Source organism: Podarcis pityusensis (genome assembly GCF_964106645.2).
Source record: "Podarcis pityusensis genome assembly, chromosome: 8".
In the NCBI taxonomy this organism is placed as follows: domain Eukaryota; kingdom Metazoa; phylum Chordata; class Lepidosauria; order Squamata; family Lacertidae; genus Podarcis; species Podarcis pityusensis.
The window spans coordinates 46848805-46872949 of NC_138033.1; the positions used below are offsets into that span (position 1 = coordinate 46848805).

The following is a 24145-nucleotide window of genomic DNA, read 5'->3' on the forward strand; positions in this document are numbered from 1 at the left end:
AGGGGTCAGCAACCTTCTTCAGCCGTCCCTCAGACCATGTGGTGGGCTGGACTATATTTGGGGGGGGGGGGAATGAACTAATTCCTATGCCCCACAACGCATTTTAAATAAAAGGACACATTCTACTCATGTAAAAACACGCTGATTCCCAGGCCATCTGCGGGCCAGATTGAGAAAGCGATTGGGCTGCATCCGGCCCCTGGGCCTTAGGTTGCCTACCCCTGCTCTAAGCAGTTGATAATCCCGCTTCTCCATGGCCTCATACCTGTTGGCACTCACCCAAGTTCACTATTAGAAGTAATGATGGCTAAATGGAGCCCTCCTGGTTGAATGGCCTTTGAATACTGAATATCTGGGAATCAAAACTGCAAGAGCCCTTCATATCCTTATGAACTTCCCAGTAGCATGTGTTTATTTCTAAATTTAAAATATTTCTATTCCAACTTCTATTATACAATCCAAGGCAGCTAACCCAGGGGCTTTAAAATAGAATAAAACCAACAACCAATGGTTGTCTATTTGGGGAAATGGGATACTAGGCTAGTCTGCTCCAGCAAAATTTTATGTTCCTAAACTGAACACAAGACTACACCATCCATTTTTGAAGTTTCTAGGAAGCAAAAACTGGTTTATCAAACCCTACATCATAGTGTGAGCGTGTGTGCCACAAGTTGCGCAGGCCCAATTAACATTTAATGACAAATTCAGAGATACACATTAATCTATGAATGCAGCATTCAATAAATGATTTGTCTTTGTAAAGAGCATGGAAATAGATGATTCAATAACTTTATTGTCATCCCAAGCAAGTTACTGTATATTTTTCTATGGAAATATGGAGTTTGCATGTTTACTTGCAGGCTACATCTCACACTTTACTGAGCTAGTTAGTGGGAACATTTGTGTACCCTTGTGCAAGAGAAAATTTTTACATGTACCCACTATGAGATAAGACTGGCTGTCCACAGCACATCTTTCTTTGCCATGTTAATAGCTATTCATGAAAAGTACTACCTAGAACCTCAGCCCTTGATAAGCTGATTTTCTATGTGCTGGAGCCCACACTTTTTTAGAACAGATGTATTAAAAATGCACGTATCTTAATTGGTACAACCCAGAAAGTGTTGTTAGTAGTATAGCTCAGCTCTGATATTGGCCAACATCACCAATTGTCACAAACATTTCTGAGAATGCATGAGAAGCACTTCAGCAACTGGGAAAAGCACTCTGGAAACGCCAAAGTCCAGTATAACAGCTATGCTGCTTATTACTCCCCCTTCAGCTATATCCTGCCATTCCATAAAGCTTTTTCACTACTTCCCCACCCCTTTGTTCTTTGGCAATGCACAGCCTCCTCCAATCCCCATTGCGGAAAGCAATATTCCTCCTGCCATAGCAAACTGGGAGCAGGTGTGCCATCCCCCTGCCCCTTGAGGAGAGAGTCAGCAGGCTACGTTTGGATGAAAATTGGCCTTACATTTGATATTGTTAGGTAGACTATGCTTGAAAGAAAATGGAAGAGAAGAACTCAGAATCTTGTGGATGGATTCCAATTTGCAAGTACATTTTAAGCATCTTTTGTAGAAGTGATGTGCATGGCCCATTAATACAATGCATGAAAATGCCAAAGGTGCCATTAACTGTGTGCTGTGTGATTAAAATGCATATGCAGTAAATAATAGTTATGATATATAGGAAATTCCATTCTTCTTTAATGGGAAAAAGGCAACATGTATTCACTCCCCCTTCACTTAAAAGTGATTATAAACTTGTTCCATCCTATTTTTCACACAACTTCTTCAGGTTCCAAGGAGGCAGAAAGCATGCACACAGGTTCATCATTATTATTTATTAGCTGTACAGCAGTATATTCTCCTTCCCAGAGTCCAAACCCCATTATGTATTTTTATAACATTTTATCTCATGTTGGTTTCCTAAAATAATGAAAAATATCACACAGTACAGCTAAGTACAAAAATGCATCAACCTAGAATCAGATAGCTAACCTGATAGCTCTCTTAAAAGCGATACATAGAAGAAAATTCTTTTTGAAATCAGCAAGACTGAGGCTCTATAAAAAGCTTACGTAGTTTTAACATGTGATGGTTCATATACAGGCATCATTTTGTATTTTCACATTATTCTTCTTTATAATTAAAAATCCCAAATCTTTTAATTAATGACCTAGTATGATTTCTTGCCCTAGGTTTCAAGGGCTGGGAAGCCCTATACAAATTAACACCTTGGCTTTCAACACAGAATTCATAAACACAAAAAAGTGAGCAAAGAAAATTGAGTTGTGAAAACCTGAAACTCAAAAGGGAGTTTAAGTGACACGTTTCAAGACCAAGTCTATATATTTAGAAACGGAAATGGGGTGTGGAGTTCTATCATTACACTTGGCTAGCACTCTTCCACTAATTTGATAGGTTCCAATATTTAATTCGGGACCAATTCCTGCATAATTCATTTTTGTAAGTTTTAAAACAGGGGTGGGGAACTTGCAGTTCTCCAAATGCTGTCTGACTCCAACTCCCATCAGTGCCAGAGACAATGGTCAGAGATGAGGGGAACCGTAATCGAGCAACATCTAGAGGGCACCATGTTAGCTACCACTGGTTTAAAATAACAGGGTTCTCTTCTTTAAACTGCATTCCCCCCACAAACCTCTTAATTAAATGGAAAAAAAGATTAAAATGTAAAAAAAAGTTATTTACAAGCTTGATCATTACAGAGATGCCCTGCAGAAAGCAAAGCATCTGGGAGGAAAGACACCAGCTGGAGCATGCCAAACCTACATTGCTGACGCAGAGCCAGTCAGTGGAAGGGTGGAGTTGGTGGGTGGGTGAGGGGGGAAAGCAAAAACTAAAATGCAATAAAAGTTTTACAACCCTCCTGAGTTCTGCATTTACATTTAAAAACCTCTATAGAGCAAAATGAGGCCAGAGGGCTTCAAGGAACGCGAAAGCAGATCCAGAGCAGTTAGTGTGGGCTCGAGTCCGGGCTTCCATGTTTTCCACGTTACGTGCAAAGGCTGTCCGTGGCCTGTCACTACAATGCAGTCCAGAGTTAACTGGATCCAGCGACCTGCAGGAGACCCCTGGGGACTCAAAAACATCCCCACGTTCCATGATCCGGTTATAGGCTAACATTAAACAGAGAGAGTTCTAGGCAAATCACTTTCTAACATCATTTGAAGTTTTGTTTCCCGAGTTGTTTGGTAAAATGGTCTAAAAATGATGCATTTCCCAAAGCCAAAAATAAGGTAAAAAGGAAAATAAAAATAAAAGGGATCGAGCCGCTTCAAAAGAGCCCAGGCCAGTTCAGTCAAGAGCATAACTCTTCCTCCATCACCGGTCCATCATGCTTAGAATCATCTCTGGGGTGAGGTCTCCATTGGGTGCTTCCACCGCAGCTGGCTGAGCTCCTGCTGTAGCTGCTACAGTCTCTGCTTCAGGCTCCTTCTTGACTTCCACTATAATGTTTTCAATTGCACCAGTGTTCTGGTCTTCCACCTGAATGATTGCTGTTGCTATCAAATAAGAACGGGGTAAAAGTCAGACTCTCTCTGGGGATACCACTTCACAGTATCTCAACACTAGGCACAATAACAATAGCTAAGGCTGTGTATATGCTGTGATTCTCTGGCAGTGCAGTATGTGGCGGAGAATTGGACAAACTCATAGCTGGACAACAGTGACTAGCTAAGGCCTCTCTAATTTTAACAATTCCAAGAGTGATGGCAAAATTGGTCTCTGACCAATGTGGCTTCAAATTGGTATGTTTTTGATGGCTGCAGGGAGAGGGAAAATGTGTGTCAGACTGAGCATGAATATACAGCTGAGTCCTGCCCATGGAATGCCATCACAGGAAATGTACTCTGACATGTATTACTCACACATCTTTAAGTTGCATTTGGAGAGGAAGAATAATTTTTTTTTAGGCTGACTGCCTAAGGTTATAAAAATTCACAGTCATCATAGAAAGCTGACTTTTATCAAATCAGGCCATTGGTCCTTCTGACCCAGTCAGATGGGGCAGGGTATTAAATTATTTAATTATTATTATTACACTTACTGGCAGGGGCTGTCTAGGGTTTTGGAGCGGGGATTGATTCCCCAGCCCTACTTGGACATGTCAGCAACTGAACTGGGATCATCTGCATGCAAGGAATGTGCTGTTCACTGAGTTACGGTCTTTTTTCCTGGGGCTGCACAAGCTTCTGAGAAGAGGTTTTCATTACCTCCTGAGATGGAATGTACGGCATCTTGGTTTCATAAATGTTTCTGTTCCAACCCCCAATTTCTGAAATTTCTAGAAATCTGAACAAGAGTTCAGCCATTAACAATACCAAGATGCTCATAAACATCCAATTCAGGGAGACTGACCAATTAGATTTGGTCATGCAAGTTCAATCTTAGTTGAGCAGAGTGTTAAGAACTAGCCAACTTGACCCTACATGTGCAAATGCTTCACCAAGAATCTAGTATTTTGTGCAGATTCCCAAGACTCTGGGAGTACTCTGCCCCTCACAAGTTTCTAGACCTTTATGGTAGCAAATATTATTGAAAATATGTTATGTGATGATATCCGATTTCCCACTGATTGCCAGTCATATTTGTCTCTATTATAATGCACCTTGCAAAAACTTGCAACCCGCCCCCCCAAAAAAAACCACCTATGCACAATCTTCCTTTCTTCCATGACCCAGGACTTACGCTGGGGCTGTTTTGGTTGATTGGCTTTGCCTGGCGGCCTTCCTCTTCGCTTCTTAGCTGGTGGTGGTGCTGGAACCACAGGTTCCACTTCCGGTTCAGCCTCTATTTCAACCGCCGTCTCCTCTTCTTCTTCATTATCATCCAATTCTGGCTCTGCATTTTCCTCTTCAATATTGAAAAAAAGAAAATTAAATCAGGGCATCTATCAATGAAAACAGCAAAATGGGAACAGCTATTATGCTCCCCATAGGCAGTATTGCCATTTCAGGTTTTAATCAGGAATGAATGAAATTTGGAACTTTGAAGATGTCAGTACACCTCTCCACAATGAAATGGGAGGGGAGGATTTTTGACTGTACATGTGTGCTGGGGGTGGGGTGGAAGCAAGAAATTTCTTTTTATTAGCTATTCAGAATGCTCTTCAGTGGAATGAAGAAGCAGAATTTTGTTTTATTATTGTTTTTAAAAAAACATATTGCAAATAAATAAATTGCCTCCTAAGGAATTTCATCATTATGTGTGGGATACTGAACTTCAAGGCACTCTAACGACTTCCCTATTAACTTTACCCCGTCCTCCTCTTAAAATCTTCCAGATCTGCTTCAAAAGATTCCTGGTGCCTTTTGTCCATGTGTCTTCTCACTTCCACTCACTGAGCTGTCCTGTGACCACTACAAGCAAGTGTACAGATGCGTACACACTTAGCATCTGGTTTGGGTCTTCTATATATTTATCTTGCAAAGAAGTGCCTTCCCCACTGAACTGCATATTAGAAATGACTCCCCTGCTTTGCACTTGGAGGCACCTTCCAGCACCCCCCACCTTGACTTGGAACAGAACGGCATTGCAAGGGGTTGGACTAGATGACACTTGGGTCCCTTCCAACTCTACAATTCTATGATCCTATATAGGCTGTACATAAAACAGGTGATGAGCCAGCTCAAAGGGAGGGAAAATATCACCTCTACTGCCCTTTCTTGGCAGCTTAACACTAACATACTCATTCACACCCAAGATTTAGACCTGTTGTGGTGTGCCAGGTGGTAGGCAAAACAAATTTGGAAGCCAAAAGCTTGGATGTTGCCATTATTATTATTTATTACATGTTTATACTGCCCTATACTCTATAGCTGCAAGAAAAATTGCAGCTAGTAGTGCTTAAGTGACCATTGGCAAGATATTTGTTATGAGCGACATGCAAGGCTTGGTAACTATAGAGCTGCATGAGAATATAATGCAGAGACTTGAGCATATAAGCAAGGTGAGGATGTCACAGCTGATTCAGAGAGAAGCTTACAGTTCTTACCACTATCAGAGGAGTCCTCTTTCTTAGAGCGCATCTTTCTCTTTCGCCCACGTTTCCCCTTCTTAGGCTCCCCTCCATTTTCTCCTTCGACTCCATCAGGGCCTGTGCAGTTATCTGCATGTCTGGCCATGGTGTTCTGATTAGAAAAAGCCAGGTGAATGTTAAGAATTTGGCTGTATTGAATTACAGCACTTGAATCCAAGCATGACACACACACCCCGATTTATCCCCCAAACGAAAAAAATGATCTTATTTGCCAAAACTGGGGCTAAGCCCCAACATCAGAGGTACGCTGCGATGATGAGCCAAATTTTAATTGGTACACTTTACTTCTCCCAATAATCCCACCCAAAGAGAACATACAGACCAGCATTCGTATGCTTGACATAACTCCAAAGAGAGAACAGGAATCAGCAAGTGTATTTAGGTTTTGCAGCCCCTCCCATGACAAGTTACCATTTTGAAAGGGATACACACCCAGCAAAATGCCATATGGGGATGGCTTTTTTCGTATATCTGTTTGACCTCACCAAGGCAGTTAGCAATATAGAACATCAAGCATCAAGGAAGCTGGAAGATCTATTAGTGCTCAACTTATTATCTCAGGCACCAGTCTTACGCCCTGCTTCATGCAGCAACCTTGCCCCCAATCACTTACACGGCGTGTGAATGTTTTGCCACACTTGGAGCAAACGAAGGCAGCCGGAACAAAGTTTGGATCGTGGTAGCGTTTGAAGTGCATGTCAAGCAGCTGCTTCTGGCGGAAGGTCTTATCGCAATGGCTACAGGCATAAGGCTTTTCTCCAGTGTGGGTTCGCTTGTGCATAATCATGTGCCGTTCCTAGAAGGAACCAAGAACCAAGTCAGCAGGGGTGGGGGATAACTCCAGGGCAGGAGTAGGCAACCTGGTGCCCTCCAAATGTTCTTGGACCACAACTCCCATCAGCTGCAAACATGCTGATGTGAGTTGTAATTCAACATCTGGTGGGCACTGTGTCGGTCTACATTATCCCACTTTATTATTTTGCATCCTCCCCCACCTGATCTGTGTGCCTCACCCGACCATTCTTAAACATTTACATATTCTTCACCTGTCGACATGCATAGTCACACTGGTCACACTTGAAACGCTTCTCGTTCTTGTGAGATTTCTGATGCTGGATGAGTGCATACCGCTCATGGAATACAGCATCACAGTAACGACACTTCTTGCCCTGCTCAATGTAGGAATGCTGCTTCCGCAAATGGACACCTGGTAAAGAGAAACAGGCCACATAGAGTGCTCTGCTTTTACTGCATAGCCTGTGGAATACATCAAGGTGCTCATGCTTACTCCCTAGAGATTATATTAATGCTCAGCTGAATGGGCAAATTCCTGCCCTGTTATGCTAAGATAAATATTTTAGCCCACAGTATCTAAGACTCCATGTCCTCTGTATTTGTTTTTCTGAATAGCATTGCTACTTTGTTCTGAGCCTTCAAGGTACGGTGGGATTAAAAATATAAATCTGTTATTGCACACATGGAATTTTAGAGTTCTGGAATCTGATATTTGCTAGGCTTATTATATTCTAAGCTCCTACTTTAGCAAGTAGTTATGTGGCCCTCATAACCAAATAGAAAGAAAATCAGACCCTCAAAGGCAATCAAGTAACTGCATTTATACACTGTATTACTTCTGAGGAGCAAAAAACAGCTTATATGTGGTTTTCAGGCAATCTCTCAACAAGGCAATTTTTGCAGGGCCAGACCTGCATAGCTTTAGCAGCCTTCAAACTTTTCTCTAGACCATCAAACTAATATTAGTTGACCAACCAACTAGCCTTTCCTCTGAGAAGTATGATCACCACCTCTTTTACTAGAATCTGGTACCTCAACCTCAAGCCTCATGGCACTCACCCAAGTCACTCTTCCGTGCAATAACAGTGTCACAGTGAGGGCAATGAAACTTGGCCACATTCTCTGTGTGCTTCTGCAGGATGTGCATCTTCATAGTCCCACTCTGGGTGAAGCGAGCGTGGCAAATGTAACACTCGTAGGGCTTCTCACCTTTCAGAAGAGAGGAGCAGTTAGCAAGAGAGGCTCATTTGCAGGCAGTAAACTATCAAAGGACCTGAGGGGTGGGCTTGGAGAGACAGCATCCCCTCAATCAAAGTCAAATTATGGGGCAAAGAATGCAAAGAAGAGAGATCTCTCAAATGCTGCATGGCAGATACAATGATCTGTGGTTGAGTGCCAATATCTCCTTCTCTCCCAATTACAAAATATCCATCGCTGTTTGAAGCTGCTGTCAGGGAACTTCAAGTTTAGTGTTCAGTTAGAGGTTATTACACTTCCCTAACAGTCTGCAAAAAAAGCAAGTACTGTACAAATTTTAAAAAACGTCTGTAAGGAATCCCACTTCTTGAAATGCTGATCCAAGCAGTGACAATGGTCATAGCAGCCTTTAAGAAAAGCCACTAGAATATTAAGTCAGACAGCCCCCACCCCCCAGTTTCTGAGATTATGCAGAAATTGCACACAGCTTCTACATGCCAAAGGAGCAGTGTGCACAGAACTTCCAGTGCCTCTGTGCCACCGCTGCAAAATATGTACCAGAATGGGTCCTCATGTGCCTCTTCAGTTTGTAAGTGTCCCTGCTGGCGTAGCTGCACAAGCTGCACTGGAATGGCCGCTCTCCAGTGTGAGAGCGAATGTGGCGTTTCAACTTGCTCACCTGTAAGTTAAGAATACCAGGATGGGATTTGTACCATAAGGAGAAAGGGCTTTGCATTCACTGTCTTTTCATAAAAGAATCAGTGCTATTTTTACCTTTTGCATTTCTTGAATTGTAAGATGAGACATACAGAAAACAGAATGGCTATGGGGCTAAAAGCTTTCTGGGAGCCAAACAGCTGCTTATGGCCTGCCAATGTCATTTTTGATATTTCCACTCTGGGGCAACAGACCTCCCCTACAAAACCAGAAACAGCATTTTTTTGGGGGGGGGGGGAGTTCCAGGGGCACCTGGCTATACAAGTTTTTGCATTTACATGTGGACGCCCATAACCGAACCCTTGCATAAGATGCAAGTTACCTGTCTATTTAGGCACACTAAATATATGGTCAAGAAACAAACAATATGACACAGGCTTTATTAACTCCATATCCATTAAAAAAAACCCAAAACCTCAAATGTGGGGGGGGGGGGCATGGAGACAGGATAATACTGGTAGTTAAGTGGGTATGGGCTACCTACTACTACTACTGGAAAACTGGATTCAAAACGTACCTCCACGCTGGCATAGTCACACATGGAACACTTGAATGGCTTCTCGTGGGTGTGTTTGTAGCGGCGATGCCGAACTAACTCGCCACTTGTCACAAAGGCCATGTCACAGTCAGGGCACTTGTGAGGACGAGTACCTGAGAGATCCCAGAGACAAATATATATATATATATATATTAAAAAGTCTAAACAGATATTGGCTTCAACTGTAGGGAATAGGTTTGCCTTCTTAATTTAAAGGTGCATCAAAAATGGGCAAGAAAATCTCTATTTTAAAAGACTGATTATTATTATTAAGTACACTGATGCCATCATGCTAAGGGTCTGAATGCTTGAAAAAGCTAAGTATGGTACATGTGGTCAAGTAAGACTTGTTTTCTATAGCATCCCAACTAGGAAAAAACCCAATCCCTACCACCCAATGACATGGTAAGGAATGTGACTGTTCCACAGAGAAGCAATTGATGCAAGGCATTTTTATTTCAATTATGCTTCTGCTTTATTGGAAGTTATGTTCTGGACTTTGTGGGGTGATCAAAACTATGCAGGTTGGTGTTAACAGTAATGAAGCCAGTAATTCTCAGTGTTTCAAAAGGAAGTTTCCAGCCCTCTTGGGCAAAAAAAGGAAACTTCAAAGTATGATATGGCCTCTAGGACAAGGACTGGTTGGGACATCTGAAATGCTGAGATGTCCAGATTGAAAAAGAATCCAGTCTGTCGTTTCAGTGTCAAATTCTTCCCCCATTCCTATGAGCCTCAACCTCCCTTCTGCAACCCCAAGCCTAGTGTTCAGTTAAGACACAATAAGATTCACCATAAAAATCCATTCAGGTCTTTTTGCATATACCGGTATGAGTTTTGGCTAACAAAGTTCTACTCAAGAGTATACCTAATGAAATTAACGGGTGTAATTCAGTCACATCTTTCAATTTCAATGGGTATTCTCCAAGCAGAACTAACATTAAATACAGCCCTGTTTGCTTATTCAGTAGATTTAATCATGACACTGGCCTCTCTTATCACAGAATCTAAAATTACTGGTGGACCAATATTAGCACAAGGATGGCTTGAGTCTGTAGCTCCCACAAACCAAGAGGCAGGTGCCAGAAAAAATGCTTATGGGTTGGCAGCATCACCTAAACCACAGATGGGAAACTTGCCTGAAGCAGTCCCATTCTTCCATCACATTAGAAACATTCTTCCTTGTTTTTCTTGGCTTTTTACAGTCTTTCCCCTCTTTTTATATGCAGTGTCAGAAAAGCTGGAAGGGGCAGCATTTTATCTGAGAAATATAAAGCTTTTAAAAAACATTTTTCCTGGTCGTATGGCTCGGTGAAAGCCTGAGAACAAATTGCTAGGTTTCTGGCATCTGCAGTGTATGTTTTTGTTTGTTTGTTTGTTTGTTTGTTTAGTCAGAAAGGAATTGCTTTCATTAGGTTTCTAAAACATTGGATATATTGGTCTGTTGTACTTAAAAATAATAATTCACTGCATACTTATTCATGCATCATCCCTTTACACCCAACAGCACTTACTCCTGAATAGACTTGCCTAAGTGTAGGGACTCTAGCATGAGGTAGTCACTGTGAAAATTGAAGCACGGTACCGTAATTCTCATTCTGGATCAATTAATCCAGAACCCTTGTGTCTGGCTCCATCCATCACTGGCTCCAGCATGCAGCCTCCGATACACTAACCCTGAGTGAATGTGGCCCCCAAAAGAAACAGAGGTCACCCTTTCCCTTTAAAGTACCTGTGTGAGTGTTGAGGTGATTTCTCAGCAATGTGACTGTCCGGAAAGCTCTGCCACAAAGATGGCACTTGTGCGGCCTCTCATCTGTGTGGCTTTTCATGTGACGGTCCAGGTTTGAACGGCGTGGGCAAGTGTAACTGCACAGTTCACACTGGAATGTCTTCTTCACTCCTGTCCAGAAAGCAAGCCTCTTTAGCAGTCTTAAAATAGCAACCCTTCTATATGCATAAATGACCTGGAGCACCACACAGGCAAATCCAGTTCAAAGACCCCACTTTGAGGCAGGATCCTCATCTTTTTCTTCCACCCCACTTCCAATTTCAAGGCACCTATCCAAAGGGGACAAAGTATACCATATCAGATTAAATCAGGGGATAGCATTAATAAAACCAATAGAAGTAGATCAAACAAATTAATTAAGGAGGCAACTCCACAACTCTGGGTAACACTGATCTGAGGGAAAACTAGATAATTCACACCCTGAAATCCATCCATCACCCCTGTATTTAAATCTTCATGGAAGGCAACACCAGATTCTTTAAAGAAGTGGGGACAAAAACCCTTTCTTGATCTCAACAGGCCACAATGAGGTATCAAAGACAGTCAAGTCTCCTATCAAAACATATCTGGGTTTCAAGGCTGGCAAGTCTCTTTGCTCTAATATGATGATGTATTCAGGAAGAGAGCAGTAATTCCTATCCAGAACAGATACTGAAGATGCCCCCCTTCTGCTCCCCAAATCCAAAGTCCCATGTACCTTTCTTTTTAATTTTTGTTGGCTTGGGGGGCTTCATGTTGCCCACCACCTTCTCCGCATTGACCTCTGACAACAAGCCCTCCTGTTGCTCCTCTTCAAAGTCGTATACAGACACGTCCACATCTTTTCCCTCCTCAGTATAACGAAGTTTGCTTTTTTTGGTTTTCTTTGTCTTTTTGGCTGGGGGCTGATAGTCTGGGTCTTTCTGCCAATTAGGATCCTCCTGGGGCTGAAGTTCACCTTGCTCCAGCGTCTCCACCTCACCATTTGCACCAACTTTTACCACCTGGAAGCCTTCCGGCAAAGGGAGGGTGTGGCAGATCATAGGCTCCCCTTCCTGGAGGCCTCCTTTGGAGACCTCATTTTCGTAGGCCCCCTGAAGTTCTTCCACCGAAGTGGTAGCAACAGGTACAGACACTGGGACAGGCACCTGGACAAGTTGGAGCTCGCCCAGGTTTATAGGCTGCTCTTCCATATTCACAACTTGTAGGGTTATTATTTGCGTGTCGTCCACAGTAGCCTCAGCTTCCTGTTGCACAGTGCCTTCCATGACCTCCGTCTTCATCTGAAGCAGCGTTGGATCAAGCTGCTCCATCATGACCATCTGGACACCAGCATTGACTTCCTGTACCACTTCAGCCCCATCTGCCTGGTTGGGTGGCATTGGGCAAGCATCCTCCTCCTGCCCACCTTCCCGGCGCCTTTGATAGGTCTTCCTTTCTTTGCCTTTAATGAAAGTTTCAGACTCTTCGCCAATAGCTTCAACTGCCTCCCCTTCCATGTCACCTTCCTGCTGGAAAACAGAGGGAGAGACAAAAGCTACACTTAAGAAGTTGTTTCAGCAGCTTGCAAGAAATGGGGGGACAGATTCTCACACCTTAGCAATCTGATCAGAAATGAATGACACATTGCATTTGCTGAAAAAATAAATGCTCAGAACAAAGACCTCTGCTCACAAATATTATGGATACAACTCCTTACACACTCTTGATATAGGCCTATAATGTGAAAAAAGAGAAAGAATTGTAATTCATTCTAACTCAGGATTTGGGGAACAAGATAACGCTATAAGGATACATGCATTTTACACTTCTTACTTCCTCCTGCATCCCATGAGTCAGATACAGTATTTTTGGGCTAATGCAAAGCTGCTTCTGAATTTTTTGTCCCTCCCCAAAAGTGTTAAAAATATTGAGAGTCTCTGGGGACACCATGAAATCCCTCCGCCATTACTTTCAGCAGTAGCCATTAGTCAAAAGTGAAAGGAAAAGGCAAGTTGCTCTGGCTGCTCCTGGAAATAAATGGTCTAGGTGTGCTGTCATGTACCAAAATGGGATGAGGCAGCAACCCCAAAACAGGATGTCAGAAAAGCACAACCTCCAAATATTGAATACTTTGTTTTGGATCAGCCAGCTTTTGCAACCATACCCTTCTTAATGTGCTTATGTTGCTTTTCCCCAAGCAGGAAAAATCAACTAAGTGGAAGGGAAAGTGGAACATGTTCAGAATGTTGCATGGATACACACCTAAAACTGAGTGCCTGGGACACTGCCAATACAAAGTAAATGGCTGCTGTGGAAGTGTCAATAGTTCACAGGAAGAGAATAGCAAAAAGGCTGAGAACGAGGGCCGAAACAAAGAAGAGCCCACACAAATGCGGGTGGTTCAGTGTCATAGCAGAAGCAAACAGAAGACAGTTGACATGTGGGGAAAGGCCCATCTGAGATCTGTTAAAATTTAAAAAAAATAAATTTAAATCTTTAGCTTATTCTAACCCCAGAGGGTTGGAGTACCTAAGAACATTGAATTTTCTTTCTTTAAAAAGAGAGTGAAAGAAAAGTCTTTATCTGAACTGGAAGCTGGAAGTCAACCTTTAGAGTTATTTTTAATAAGACTACAGAAATCCTGCAAATAAATCTATGAACAGCATTCACTCATCTACCCACACTAGCAATTTGTTGCATAATGATAACATTAAAATTAAAGGAATGAACCAACCTCTTCCATTAAAAAAGCACAACTCTGGTGGTGCCATGAAAAAACCCCAGAATTGAGCACTTAAAATTAATCCAGATGCAGACTTTTGGGATTAAATTACACCCGTGTACTTTTTGTTACAGAATTAACACAGGATTGTCCTTCTGGGACATTTTTGTCTGCATGGTAGTACACAATGCTCCCCAAGTTCAACGTGTCACCAGCGTGTTTTCTTTCTGTATACAAAAGGTGTACAGAAAGTACCTGGGACACCCACAAATTGTACTGATTTGCTAATGGGGTGCTTTATTGTCCCACTGGTAGTACAGTAATGTATTAGGATGAAAATGTTGAATGTTTTTTTCAAACCAAATGATCCAGGGAAGTCAACTTCTAGCAACACTTTGTTTCATTTTAAGCCATTCCAGTTCCCCACAATATACAGTGGTGCCCCGCAAGACGAATGCCTCGCAAGACGGAAAACCCGCTAGACGAAAGGGTTTTCCGTTTTTGAGTTGTTTCGCAGGACGAATTTCCCTATGGGCTTGCTTCACAAGACGAAAATGTCTTGTGAGTCTTGAGATTTTTTTTTCGCTCCCCCCCCCTTTTTCTAATCCGCTAATCGCCTTTTAGCAGCTAAGCCGCTAAGCCCTTAATAGCCGCTAAACCGCTAATAGCGCTAATCCGCTAATAGGGTTGCTTCGCAAGACAAAAAAAACCCCGCTAGACGAAGACACTCGCGGAACGGATTAATTTCGTCTTGCGAGGCACCACTGTATTGGAATGTAGCTTGGAATAGAAAACCACACCTAAAACACTTACTATTGCTACTACATTTCTATCCCTCCATGGAGCTCAAGGTTGTATATATGACTCTTCTCTCCATTTTATCACCACAAGCCTGCACAGCAGGTGAGACTAAAAAAATCCTATGTTGATTAGCTCGGAGAGAAAACAACTGCATTCACTGAAAGGCAAGTAAGTATCTTCTGGAAGCAGAGTAAAAACCTGCTATTTTGAACCACTATTTGGTAGCTGGTGTTGTGAAGAAGGGATTATGACTTAACTTCTGTTTTGCTTTAAATATGTTAACTTGCTTAGGTGTTTAGCTCACATGCAAGGCATCACTATCCTGCACAGGATTACAATAGGCCCTGGGATCTATTCCATCTCTTTGAAAGTAACAAAAGTGAGGCTGACGTAGGATGAGGATTGTCCTGATGAGTATACAAGGTATAAGGAATGTTTTCTACCTTCTTCACACTTAACCTTTGGAAAACACTGCTCTTGTCCATGCACTTCACATTTCCTCCAACATAATAGATACTTTTAGAGACCCATGTGATTGTTGATACTGCAGCAGCACCCAAAATTTTGCGAAAATAATGATTTCAGTGTCAGTATAACTAAGAAACGGAAAATTAACAAAGCAATGCAAAACAAATTGACACGCAATGAATCCCACTGGTTTTAAGTTAGTTTCCTGTTTTCTGCCAGCAGCTGTCTGAGTATCTCAGTATTACATCCGCCTGCATGACAGTTAACAGTGAGATTCAACGCATGCGCTTAATAAGCTCTCCTGTCTCCCTGCCCAGAAGCTGACCACATGATTTGCAGTGTGGGTGGGTTGCTTTGCTTGTCAACACTGAGACAGCCTCACATCTCTTGCCTAAACTTCCCCACAAAATAAATAATTCCATATCCTAGCAGGCCAGCTAATGTGTCTGCATAGGAGGAACGAGGGGGGAAATCCAGAAATCAAAAGATCAGAAAAAAGAGAATATTTGGTTAGCTTGATGCTCTAAAGGTCACCTCTATAGGACCAAGTTTTGAGACAACCCAATGACTCACTTTCTGGTCAACTACATCAGGGCTGTTGTGCGCGCGCAACCCCCCCCCCCTTAAAACAAAAGGAATAGCAGCATTGATGGAAAGGCCACAACATACCATTCTTCAACAAGCACCACAGCATTTAATTTGAGCATCAGTAAGTGGAAGCATGTGCAATTTGAGCTTCTACAGTTGTGAGGCCTTATAGGAGAACCAGCCCACTTAGAATTTGCATAAAGGCATATTGCCACTTTAGTGTAATAATTACATTTATGAACCATAAAATAGGTTTTACCCTTTTTATCCAAAATTAGTGAATTATTATGCATCTTTCTAAATGTTCTTCCTTTCCTTACCCTCCGACTTGTCTGTCTTAATAATTTTTGCATAGCACTTAGCACAATTTTAAGCACTAAAAAAAAAAAAGATGCCATCAATTGTTTTGGAGACATTCTGAAACATTTTTCTGTTTTTAAAACCATGGCAGAAGAGAAAAGTCTGAATGCCTGCAGTGCATGCTGTCAGTTTTTAATTTGCTTCTGTGAATTTTAGAGTTCATTTGGATTGGCTCACCCTGCGCACCTGCAGCAGAAGCCCATGTTTCCAGCCTTGGCCATTGCAGAACACACCTACTCAAGTTCTGCTCTGGATCTCCGATTAAGATTTACAGTGGAGTCACAGCAAGTTGCTAAGAATAACCTGTAAAGTTTAGCTGTCTTTTACAACATGAGAAGTTGGGTTGGAACCACTGAACCAATTAACAGGTTAGATTAATTGATATAAAAACTATTTGAATAACTAAACTGGTACTTCTTATTTTTAAAAGTCTGCATATTCTCCACCCCCCCACAAGATTGCTGTTTTTAAAGCACTTATATACTGCTTTCAGGTTGGTTGGTTGGTTTTTAAAGCAATAGTGGTATATAAATTTTATGAAAAACATTATTATAAATTATAAAATGACAGGTGACAAGAAGCACTATCTTGAAATAATATTTATATTTCAAGTAGTCTACCTGCCACTCTGGGCGGCTTCCAACAAAATAAAGGAACACATTAAAAGCTTCCTGAAACAGGGCTGCCTTCAGATGCCTGAAATATGAGGGATTGGCTCTACTAAAATATGCCTGCAAAAATATAGGGCATGATATTTTGAAAAGTGTAGCATTTTTCTTCAGAGCTATTGTTCTTACTAGTATACAGATGTTAAAAAACCACACATACCAATCTTAACATTTATTTAAGGAACTTGACAGCTTCAATTTAAAAAAACCCCTCAATGGGACAGCTGCATCACGGTGGGGGGAGTTCAAACAAGGCTCTGGATCCACAGAATACACTCAAGTTCCTGATGCTACACAATGGTCCAGAAAGCTAAGACAGTACCACCTTTTAGAGGAAGCAATTTAATCAAAATGCAATTGCGATCATTCCTATCTGTTGACTACAACATAACTGGCATCCAAATCTGCCTCAGCCTGTATTTTCCTTAACATGGTAAAGAAAGAAAATGCTACTTGCTTACTGTATTTTTTGCTCTATAAGACACACTTTTCCCCTCCTAAAAAGTAAGGAGAAATGTGTGTGCGTCTTATGGAGCAAATGCAGGCTGCGCAGCTATCCCAGAAGCCAGAACAGCAAGAGGGATTGCTGCTTTCACTGCGCAGCGATCCCTCTTGCTGTTCTAGCTTCTGAGATTCAGAATATTTTTTTTCTTGTTTTCCTCCTCCAAAAACTAGGTGCGTCTTGTGGTCTGGTGCGTCTTATAGAGCGAAAAATACGGTAGTTTCTATGCCTGAACAGCCATGTTCAAGGGAAAGTTTTGTATGTTACCCTGCTGTTTTAAAATTATCCTACCATGCATGTCATTAAGTGGTTAACCTAAAGGTTCACAACAAACATGTTTTTGCTCCACTACATGTAGATTATTATAAACAAGCAAACAAAGAGGCAGACAGTAACGAGACTTTACTAACAACTTTAACAACAAAGGGAATGTTAGATAGAGCATATTATTACAAAAGCCGTTCCCTAAATACAAAAAAGCACACAAATAAAACTCAGGTTAGTTACCCCAAAAATGTTCATACTGTTTTTTTACTAAAAGCAGCACCCTCTGTCTTGAGCTAAATTTCCAACATTTATTTCCAAGTAGCTAGTATTAAAAAGGGAAATATTCTGCATCAATGGAAGATACTTCTCCAAAAAGTTCTTTTACCTTTTTAAAAGATTCAACTTGAAGACAATGATTCACTATTGTACAATAGCCACCTAGGTGGTTTTAAGTAAAGTTAGCCAAATTCATGGAAACACCTATCATGAAAGCTAAGTCAAATCATCTTATTCAGGGGCAGTATATCTCTAAACACCAATTGCTACAGGGGAGAGCTGTTGCCTTTAATCCTGTTTTCAAGCTTCAATTTTAGTTGAAAACTTTTGTAAATAAGATGCTGGACTAGATAGACAATTAGTTGGATCCAGGAAGGCTTACAAGTTAAGCATCACAAAGGTGAATAAGGCAATTTTTGACCTTTGCTAGGTCAAATGCTGATTTTAAGGATTCTGCCAAGGCTATTTTAGAAATGCTTATGAGTAACTCATTTCACTCCAGAGACAGCTTCAGAAAAACCTGGGAGTCGGTTACTCAAACCCAAGAATTGAGTACCTAGAACATCTGTTCTCTTGGCTTTTGAAGTGTATAATATTCTTTTAAAGGGCAGTAAATTTAGTTCACCAGGAAAAACAGTGCCTAACTAATAGCAGACATGCCCACTGAAGCTTACAAGATTCTCAACTAATTAAGAATTTATACATATTTTTTCTTAGTCACATGCTGCAGATATATTCAGAATTTCACTCAATTTAGATCTGTGTCATATATCTTTATGTTATTCCACAGCTGTACATATATATGAACTGTCCCTGGTTTTCAATGATAAATGTATGAACATTTATGATCCTTACTCACACAAAGCTGGTGAGCGCCCGTCATTTTGACACTGCCATCAGAAGACTCAATGTTAAAAGAAGTTACTCTCACTTGTGCAAAGTTGTTGTTGTCTTAATGAAATATTCCAGTAAGTGACCAAGATCCCAAGCTTGTATGAAAGCTTTAAAATAAAGTATGCAAATGTGTGAGCTTTCAGTTGATGTTTAAGTCATTTTACACACATGTAAGAACTCAACATACTGTAGACCAGAGTTGGAAAATTTCTGAGTATCCAGCATGTATATTTCCCCACTAGCCCTTGTTTAGCTTAGCTTGCAGTAAATTGTGCCCCAAAGTCTTATTCCAACTGATCAGGAATGTCAGAGAGCTCCTCTTCCATAAAAACCCTGCCCTAGAAGCTTTCACTAATGTAGTTTCTTTGCTTCCAAAGAAGCAGGGAGTACTGGAGTGCTTTCAAATAGCAGCTCTACCCAGCTATGCCTCCTCCAATCCCACATCCCCTCCTCCTCTATTTTAAAGAGAGTTTTGAAAAGGATCTTGCAGTAGCAGTCAACCATGGCCAAAGGCAAAACCAGTGTTTCTCTCTCACGATCTTTCTGTCAAGAGCTGGAGGATACATCAGGTGCCATTAGGAGCAACCCTTTTGATATGAATGCTCCTTCTTGACACTGGGGAATCAACAAGGTATCAAGGTGACCCACCATTGGGATTAATCAGAGAATATGCAGAAAAAAAATATTTTCCAACACTAGCTTATGAATCCATCTTCTGGGTTAAGTGGAGGGTGAGAGAGGGAAAAGATCTCAACCCCTCAACACTTGCCTCTTCTAAACTGGACTCTTCTGGCTGATGCCTTGTTTCACTTTCTAGCCAATGCAAAAAAATCCCTTTGGCTTCAGTGTGAAAGATCGTCTGCTTACAAGAAAGCAACACAAAGATCTATGAACTCTGAACAAAATTGTTAAGTTCCAGGGAGCTTGAAAGCAACTGGAGGTTGCCCCAGACTCAATGATAGAGTACACACACAGACACACACACACACACACACACGGTATGGGGAACCTCTGGCCCTTCGGATGTTGCTGGACTACAACTCCCATCAGCCCCAATAAGCATGGCCAATGGCCAGGCATGGAAAAAATTGTAGTCCAGAAACATCACACTTTCCTTACCTAGCTTTCCTCCAGGAGCTCAGAAGCTGCAGATATGAATAAAAGCATAAAATGCTGTGCGTGAGATGCTATTTAAGCCATTTGACAGCAAGCAATGGAGAAGGTCTATTTGGATAACACAGAGATAAATTTCCTCTTTCTTGTTAAGTAAGAAGTTTCCAAGACTGTACCCAGAGGGAAAGCTATTCCACTGCAGTGAGATTCAAAAAGGTTCCCTTGTTTATGTGGAACCATTTTCACTGAAGTATTCATACCTCAATTGTAGAGCAATTGCTTTGCATGTACAGTATAAAGATTTAGGCTCAATCTTTATCATCTCTAGTTAAGAGGAATCAGGTGGCAAGTGATGAGACAGACCCCTGCCTGAGACCCTGAAGAACTGCTGCCAGTCTGAGAAGACAATACTAGGCTAATCTGACTTTATATAAGACAACTTTCCATGTTCTTAACAACAAAGTCTATGCATGTCAGTTCAGAACTAAGTTCCACTGAGTTCAAAGCAGTTAACCCCCAGCTAAGTGGTTATAGGATTAAATCAACAGGGCTTGAAATTTATTTTACAAAGGTGGAGCAAACTCTAAAAATCCTGAGTTCTATACTACATGTTACAAAGGCCACCACATTTTGTAATTACACCTATGCTAATAAAATAGGCTGATTGAAGCTACTCCAGGGTTCTTATTTTACATATTTATCTGGGTCCAATATCACCTCTGAATGTACAAACTGGAAGTTACTTATATGTAATGGCACAGTAGGGAAAGTGAAATTTACAAAAATAAATGAATTCCACCAGGTACAAGAATTCACATTAAATGTAACCTTAAGTTTTGAAAATAAAGTCAGGTTCCCTAACTATGAAGCAGATTCCCAAACTGCTGCCCACTGGCTCAACCATACAGTGATACCTCGGGTTAAGAACTTAATTCATTCTGGAGGTCTGTTCTTAACCTAAAACTGTTCTTAACCTGAAGCACCACTTTAGCTAATGGGGCCTCCTGCTGCCGCTGCTGAACGATTTCTGTTCTCATCCTGAAGCAAAGTTCTTAACCCGGGGTACTATTTCTGGGTTAGCGGAGTCTGTAACCTGAAGCGTATGTAACCCAAGGTACCACTGTATTTCATAAAACATACCAAGTTTTGACGGAAGTAGCAAGGGTACATTTAATCCTTAGCAGTACTGCTGAGAATTCAACAACTGCAACATTAGAATCAATTGATACATTCAGATCTAAAACCAAGGTGAATGCCTCAATATGCCAGGAGATTTCTGGAAGTTTTACAGATATATGAGAGTTCAACACAGGTGGAGATAAAAACATAAGTAGAAGCAGTTTGTTGGCATAGTGTATATGGAGGTGGAGCATAACAACAGGCAAGTCTGAACTATAGCTCAGAAGACCAAGCTATTAGAGGAAGAATGTATCTGATACTGGGGGAAATTTGCTAAGATTTAATCCTAAGAACATAAGAAGATGCTGCTGGATCAGGCCAATGGCTCATCTAGTCCACCATCCTGTTCTCACAATGACTAACCAGATTCCTGTGGGGAACTTGCAAGTAGGACATGAGCGCAACAGCTCTTTGCCTACCTGTAATTCCCAGGAACTGGTATACTACCTCTGACAGTGGAGGTACAACATAGCAATTATGGCTAATAGTTGTTGATGATGGTCTTGACCTCCATGTATTTGTTTAATCCTTTTTTAAAGCCAACCAAGTTGGTGGCCATCACTTCCTCCTATGGGAGACAGCTCCATAGTTTAACTATGTGCTATGTGAATAAGTACTTTCTTTTATCTGTCCTGAAATCCCCAATGAAATAAATGGAACTACAGTGCACTGTTACATAGGCATGTCTTTCAGATGTCAGCGCAGCCTAGTCCCAACAGGTTAACTTTTGCTCAATAGAGTCTACTGCCGCCAGTATCAGCCAACTCTAACACCATGAGATTAGCATGAATATGTAAGAGTAGCCTTGATTAAGTTACTCCCCGCCTCTCAAATTCATTTGTTACCTTGCACCACTTTGTACAGTACACTACTTGCCCAAAGCCTGCAAAAGAGTAAGTTAAGGAGCACACAAGGTCCACCTGTTTTCATGGTAGGAAAGTTTGAAAGTAAAATAAGAAACAGAATGTAACCTATAAAACAGCTTACTGTGGTTATTTAGAGATGACTCATTTGCATTAGAAAGTGACAGACGAATGACAAATGGGCAAGACTTTAGAACTGTGTTTTAAAATATATGTGGGTGAGGGATACTAGTTTGGAATACCCTTTAGGTTTGAATGACTATTCAGACAATCACTACAATACTGGGAGCCCAAAAGAATATTTTTTCGGGGAATCAAGCAGAATTCTAACTATTACAGCAAAACAGCAATGATGGCCACTGACAACATAGAAGCATTAGCTACATCAAGATGCTGCACCAACTATGGGCTAGCATAATATAATTATAGTAGCATGGGTCTATTATTTCACTTAAATCTCCACTCATGGACCACCTCATTCTGTAAAGAACATGTAACTGTAAATAAATGGTCAGAATCAAAGCTGGTTAGCTATGACCAATACCCCTCCTCTCCCCATTTTATAAGGCAGTTCACTAGTGTGATGCAATTATGACTTATCCGTCAAGATTACCCAGGATTGCTTGGGCAACTTGCTATCACTCACCCTAACCTACTTTGGAGAAATAAATCTAACAGGCCCACCAATTTCACACTAGCAACCTCAAGCATGTTCTCAACTGCTCAAATTAAATTGACAGCATATATTCAGAGAAATATATTTTAAAACAAGGCATATAAAGTAATATGCAAATTTCTGGTATATTCCCTTTGTGAAAGAGTTCTTTTCTTAAAATAAAACCGCAGGAGAACCTTCAGGAAGCTATAGAGTCAAAGTAGTAATAGACTTCTCTCCTTCAGGGCTGGGAGATACCCCTCCCCCAAACCTTCTTGGATTATACATGAGGATGTATAAAGGAAGATCTCTACAACCTCCGGAATTGCGTGGCCCAATTTTCTGGCAATTTTTGAGAGCTTTCCCTTAAAGTATTACTTCTTTTCCACCTTTAAGAATAGTATCTGCACAAAGATAATCAGGGCTAGGTGGTAGCGTCGAGGCCAAAGTCATGACTGGGGGTATGAATGAGATCGTGAAGTCTCCCCCCTTCCTTGACACCATCCTAACTTTACGAAAGGACCTTCCCCGGTAAAGGTGAAAAGGGGAGCCCCGCGTGAGCTCCTTCCCGGTTCCAGGCCGGGCGGGCGGGCGGGCGGGCAAGGCGAGCGAGCTCGGGCGTCCCCGCCTGGCGCTCTCCCGCGCTGCATGGCGCTGCAGCTCAGCCTGCCTTGCAAGAGGGAGCTCGAGTCCCGATCTTGAGCTCGCAGCGCCTCTCACTCCGCAGCGCGCACAGCGAGGCGGCGGCCGGCGGGAGCAGGCGGGCAGGGACGGGCAGCGCGGACACGCAGGACCATCGGGGGAAAAGGACGCGGACGGAGCAGGCCGGGGACGGTCAGCTGGGACGGGACGAGGACGTCCGGGCATGGGGAGGAGGGAGAGAAAAGCAGAAGCGGAGACGGGCAGGAATCGACGCGGGGCGGAGGCGACCGGGCGGAACGAGAAGCGAGCCAGAAGAGGCGGGAGGTGGCAGGATTAGGCCGCAGGTTAATGGGGGCGGCTCGGGAGGAGCTGGGAAACGGGGGGGGGGGGAACCCAATCGACTCGGCCAGGATCAAGGCGGGCGGGTGGGTGTTTTGAACAGAGGTTTTTGGCGGGGACAGGAACGCCCGGGGTTAGTCGTTTCCATAATGGCGGACGAGTTAAATAAAAACCGAGTCACTCCAACAGGCCGTGGTTGGCAGCGGCGGAGAGGGTGAGGCGGCGGCGGGTTGGGCAAGGCCGAGCTAAGCAGCCGCGCCTCTGTCTATTTATCCAGGCCCGGCCTGGTTCCGGCAGAGGCGCTGCTCTGGGAGGCCGATGGGCGGCAGTACCAGGCCGGCATCAGGGCGATGGGGACGGTAGAGGGAGACAAAGCCCCGCTCCCCATCGGCGGCGCCGCGGCGGGTCCCAGCCCGAGCCCCATCGTGACACCTAGAGGCCGGAGAAAGCGACTGCAAACCCCCCGCGCTGCTTACCTGTCCCGGAGGCGCCTCCGGGCCGCCCCTGCTGCCCCGGGCCCCGCCCCGCTCGGGCCCTGCGGAGCTCCTACTGCCGCTGCCCCGCCGCTAGCGGCCGCCGCCAGCGCCCAGCACCAGCTCGCGGTTTAATCGTTCCACAGTCGCCTCGGACACAAAATGGCGGCCGAGAGGAACAGTGCGCCTGCGCCAGCCCGGCAGCCGCGGCCGCCGAAGCCGAGCGAAGGGAGGAGGGAGCGGGAGAAGCGGCCGCGCGGAGCACCATG

At 42.7% G+C, this 24145-nt stretch overlaps 1 protein-coding gene across 2 annotated transcripts; it reads right to left on the bottom strand.

Annotated features, from left to right (window-relative positions):
- Positions 1-1834: 1834 nt before the first annotated feature.
- On the bottom strand, positions 1835-24009 carry CTCF (CCCTC-binding factor). 2 transcript variants are annotated; one of them, XM_081018349.1, is made up of 11 exons: positions 23880-24009; positions 11803-12592; positions 11046-11216; positions 9296-9429; positions 8620-8740; positions 7924-8073; positions 7116-7276; positions 6683-6865; positions 6025-6160; positions 4719-4883; positions 1835-3532 (listed from the first exon to the last, which is right to left on the bottom strand). In XM_081018349.1, exons 2-11 carry the CDS (start codon positions 12581-12583, stop codon positions 3351-3353), a joined length of 2184 nt encoding a protein of 727 aa, XP_080874475.1. In that variant the 5' UTR covers positions 12584-12592; positions 23880-24009; the 3' UTR covers positions 1835-3350. The 2 variants fall into 2 exon arrangements, with proteins under 2 accessions (XP_080874475.1, XP_080874474.1); XM_081018348.1 differs by having other exon boundaries at positions 11803-12595; positions 23880-24006.
- Positions 24010-24145: the final 136 nt, after the last annotated feature.

Excerpts from the sequence above, each read along its gene's own strand:
- CTCF (XM_081018349.1), bottom strand. The coding sequence starts at position 12,583 with ATGGAAGGGGAGGCAGTTGAAGCTATTGGCGAAGAGTCTGAAACTTTC. Across the intron at positions 6,161-6,682 it reads GCAAAACATTCACACGCCGT|AACACCATGGCCAGACATGC; the intron begins GTAAGTGATTGG and ends TTTTCTAATCAG. Across the intron at positions 3,533-4,718 it reads TCAACCAAAACAGCCCCAGC|CAACAGCAATCATTCAGGTG; the intron begins GTAAGTCCTGGG and ends CTTATTTGATAG.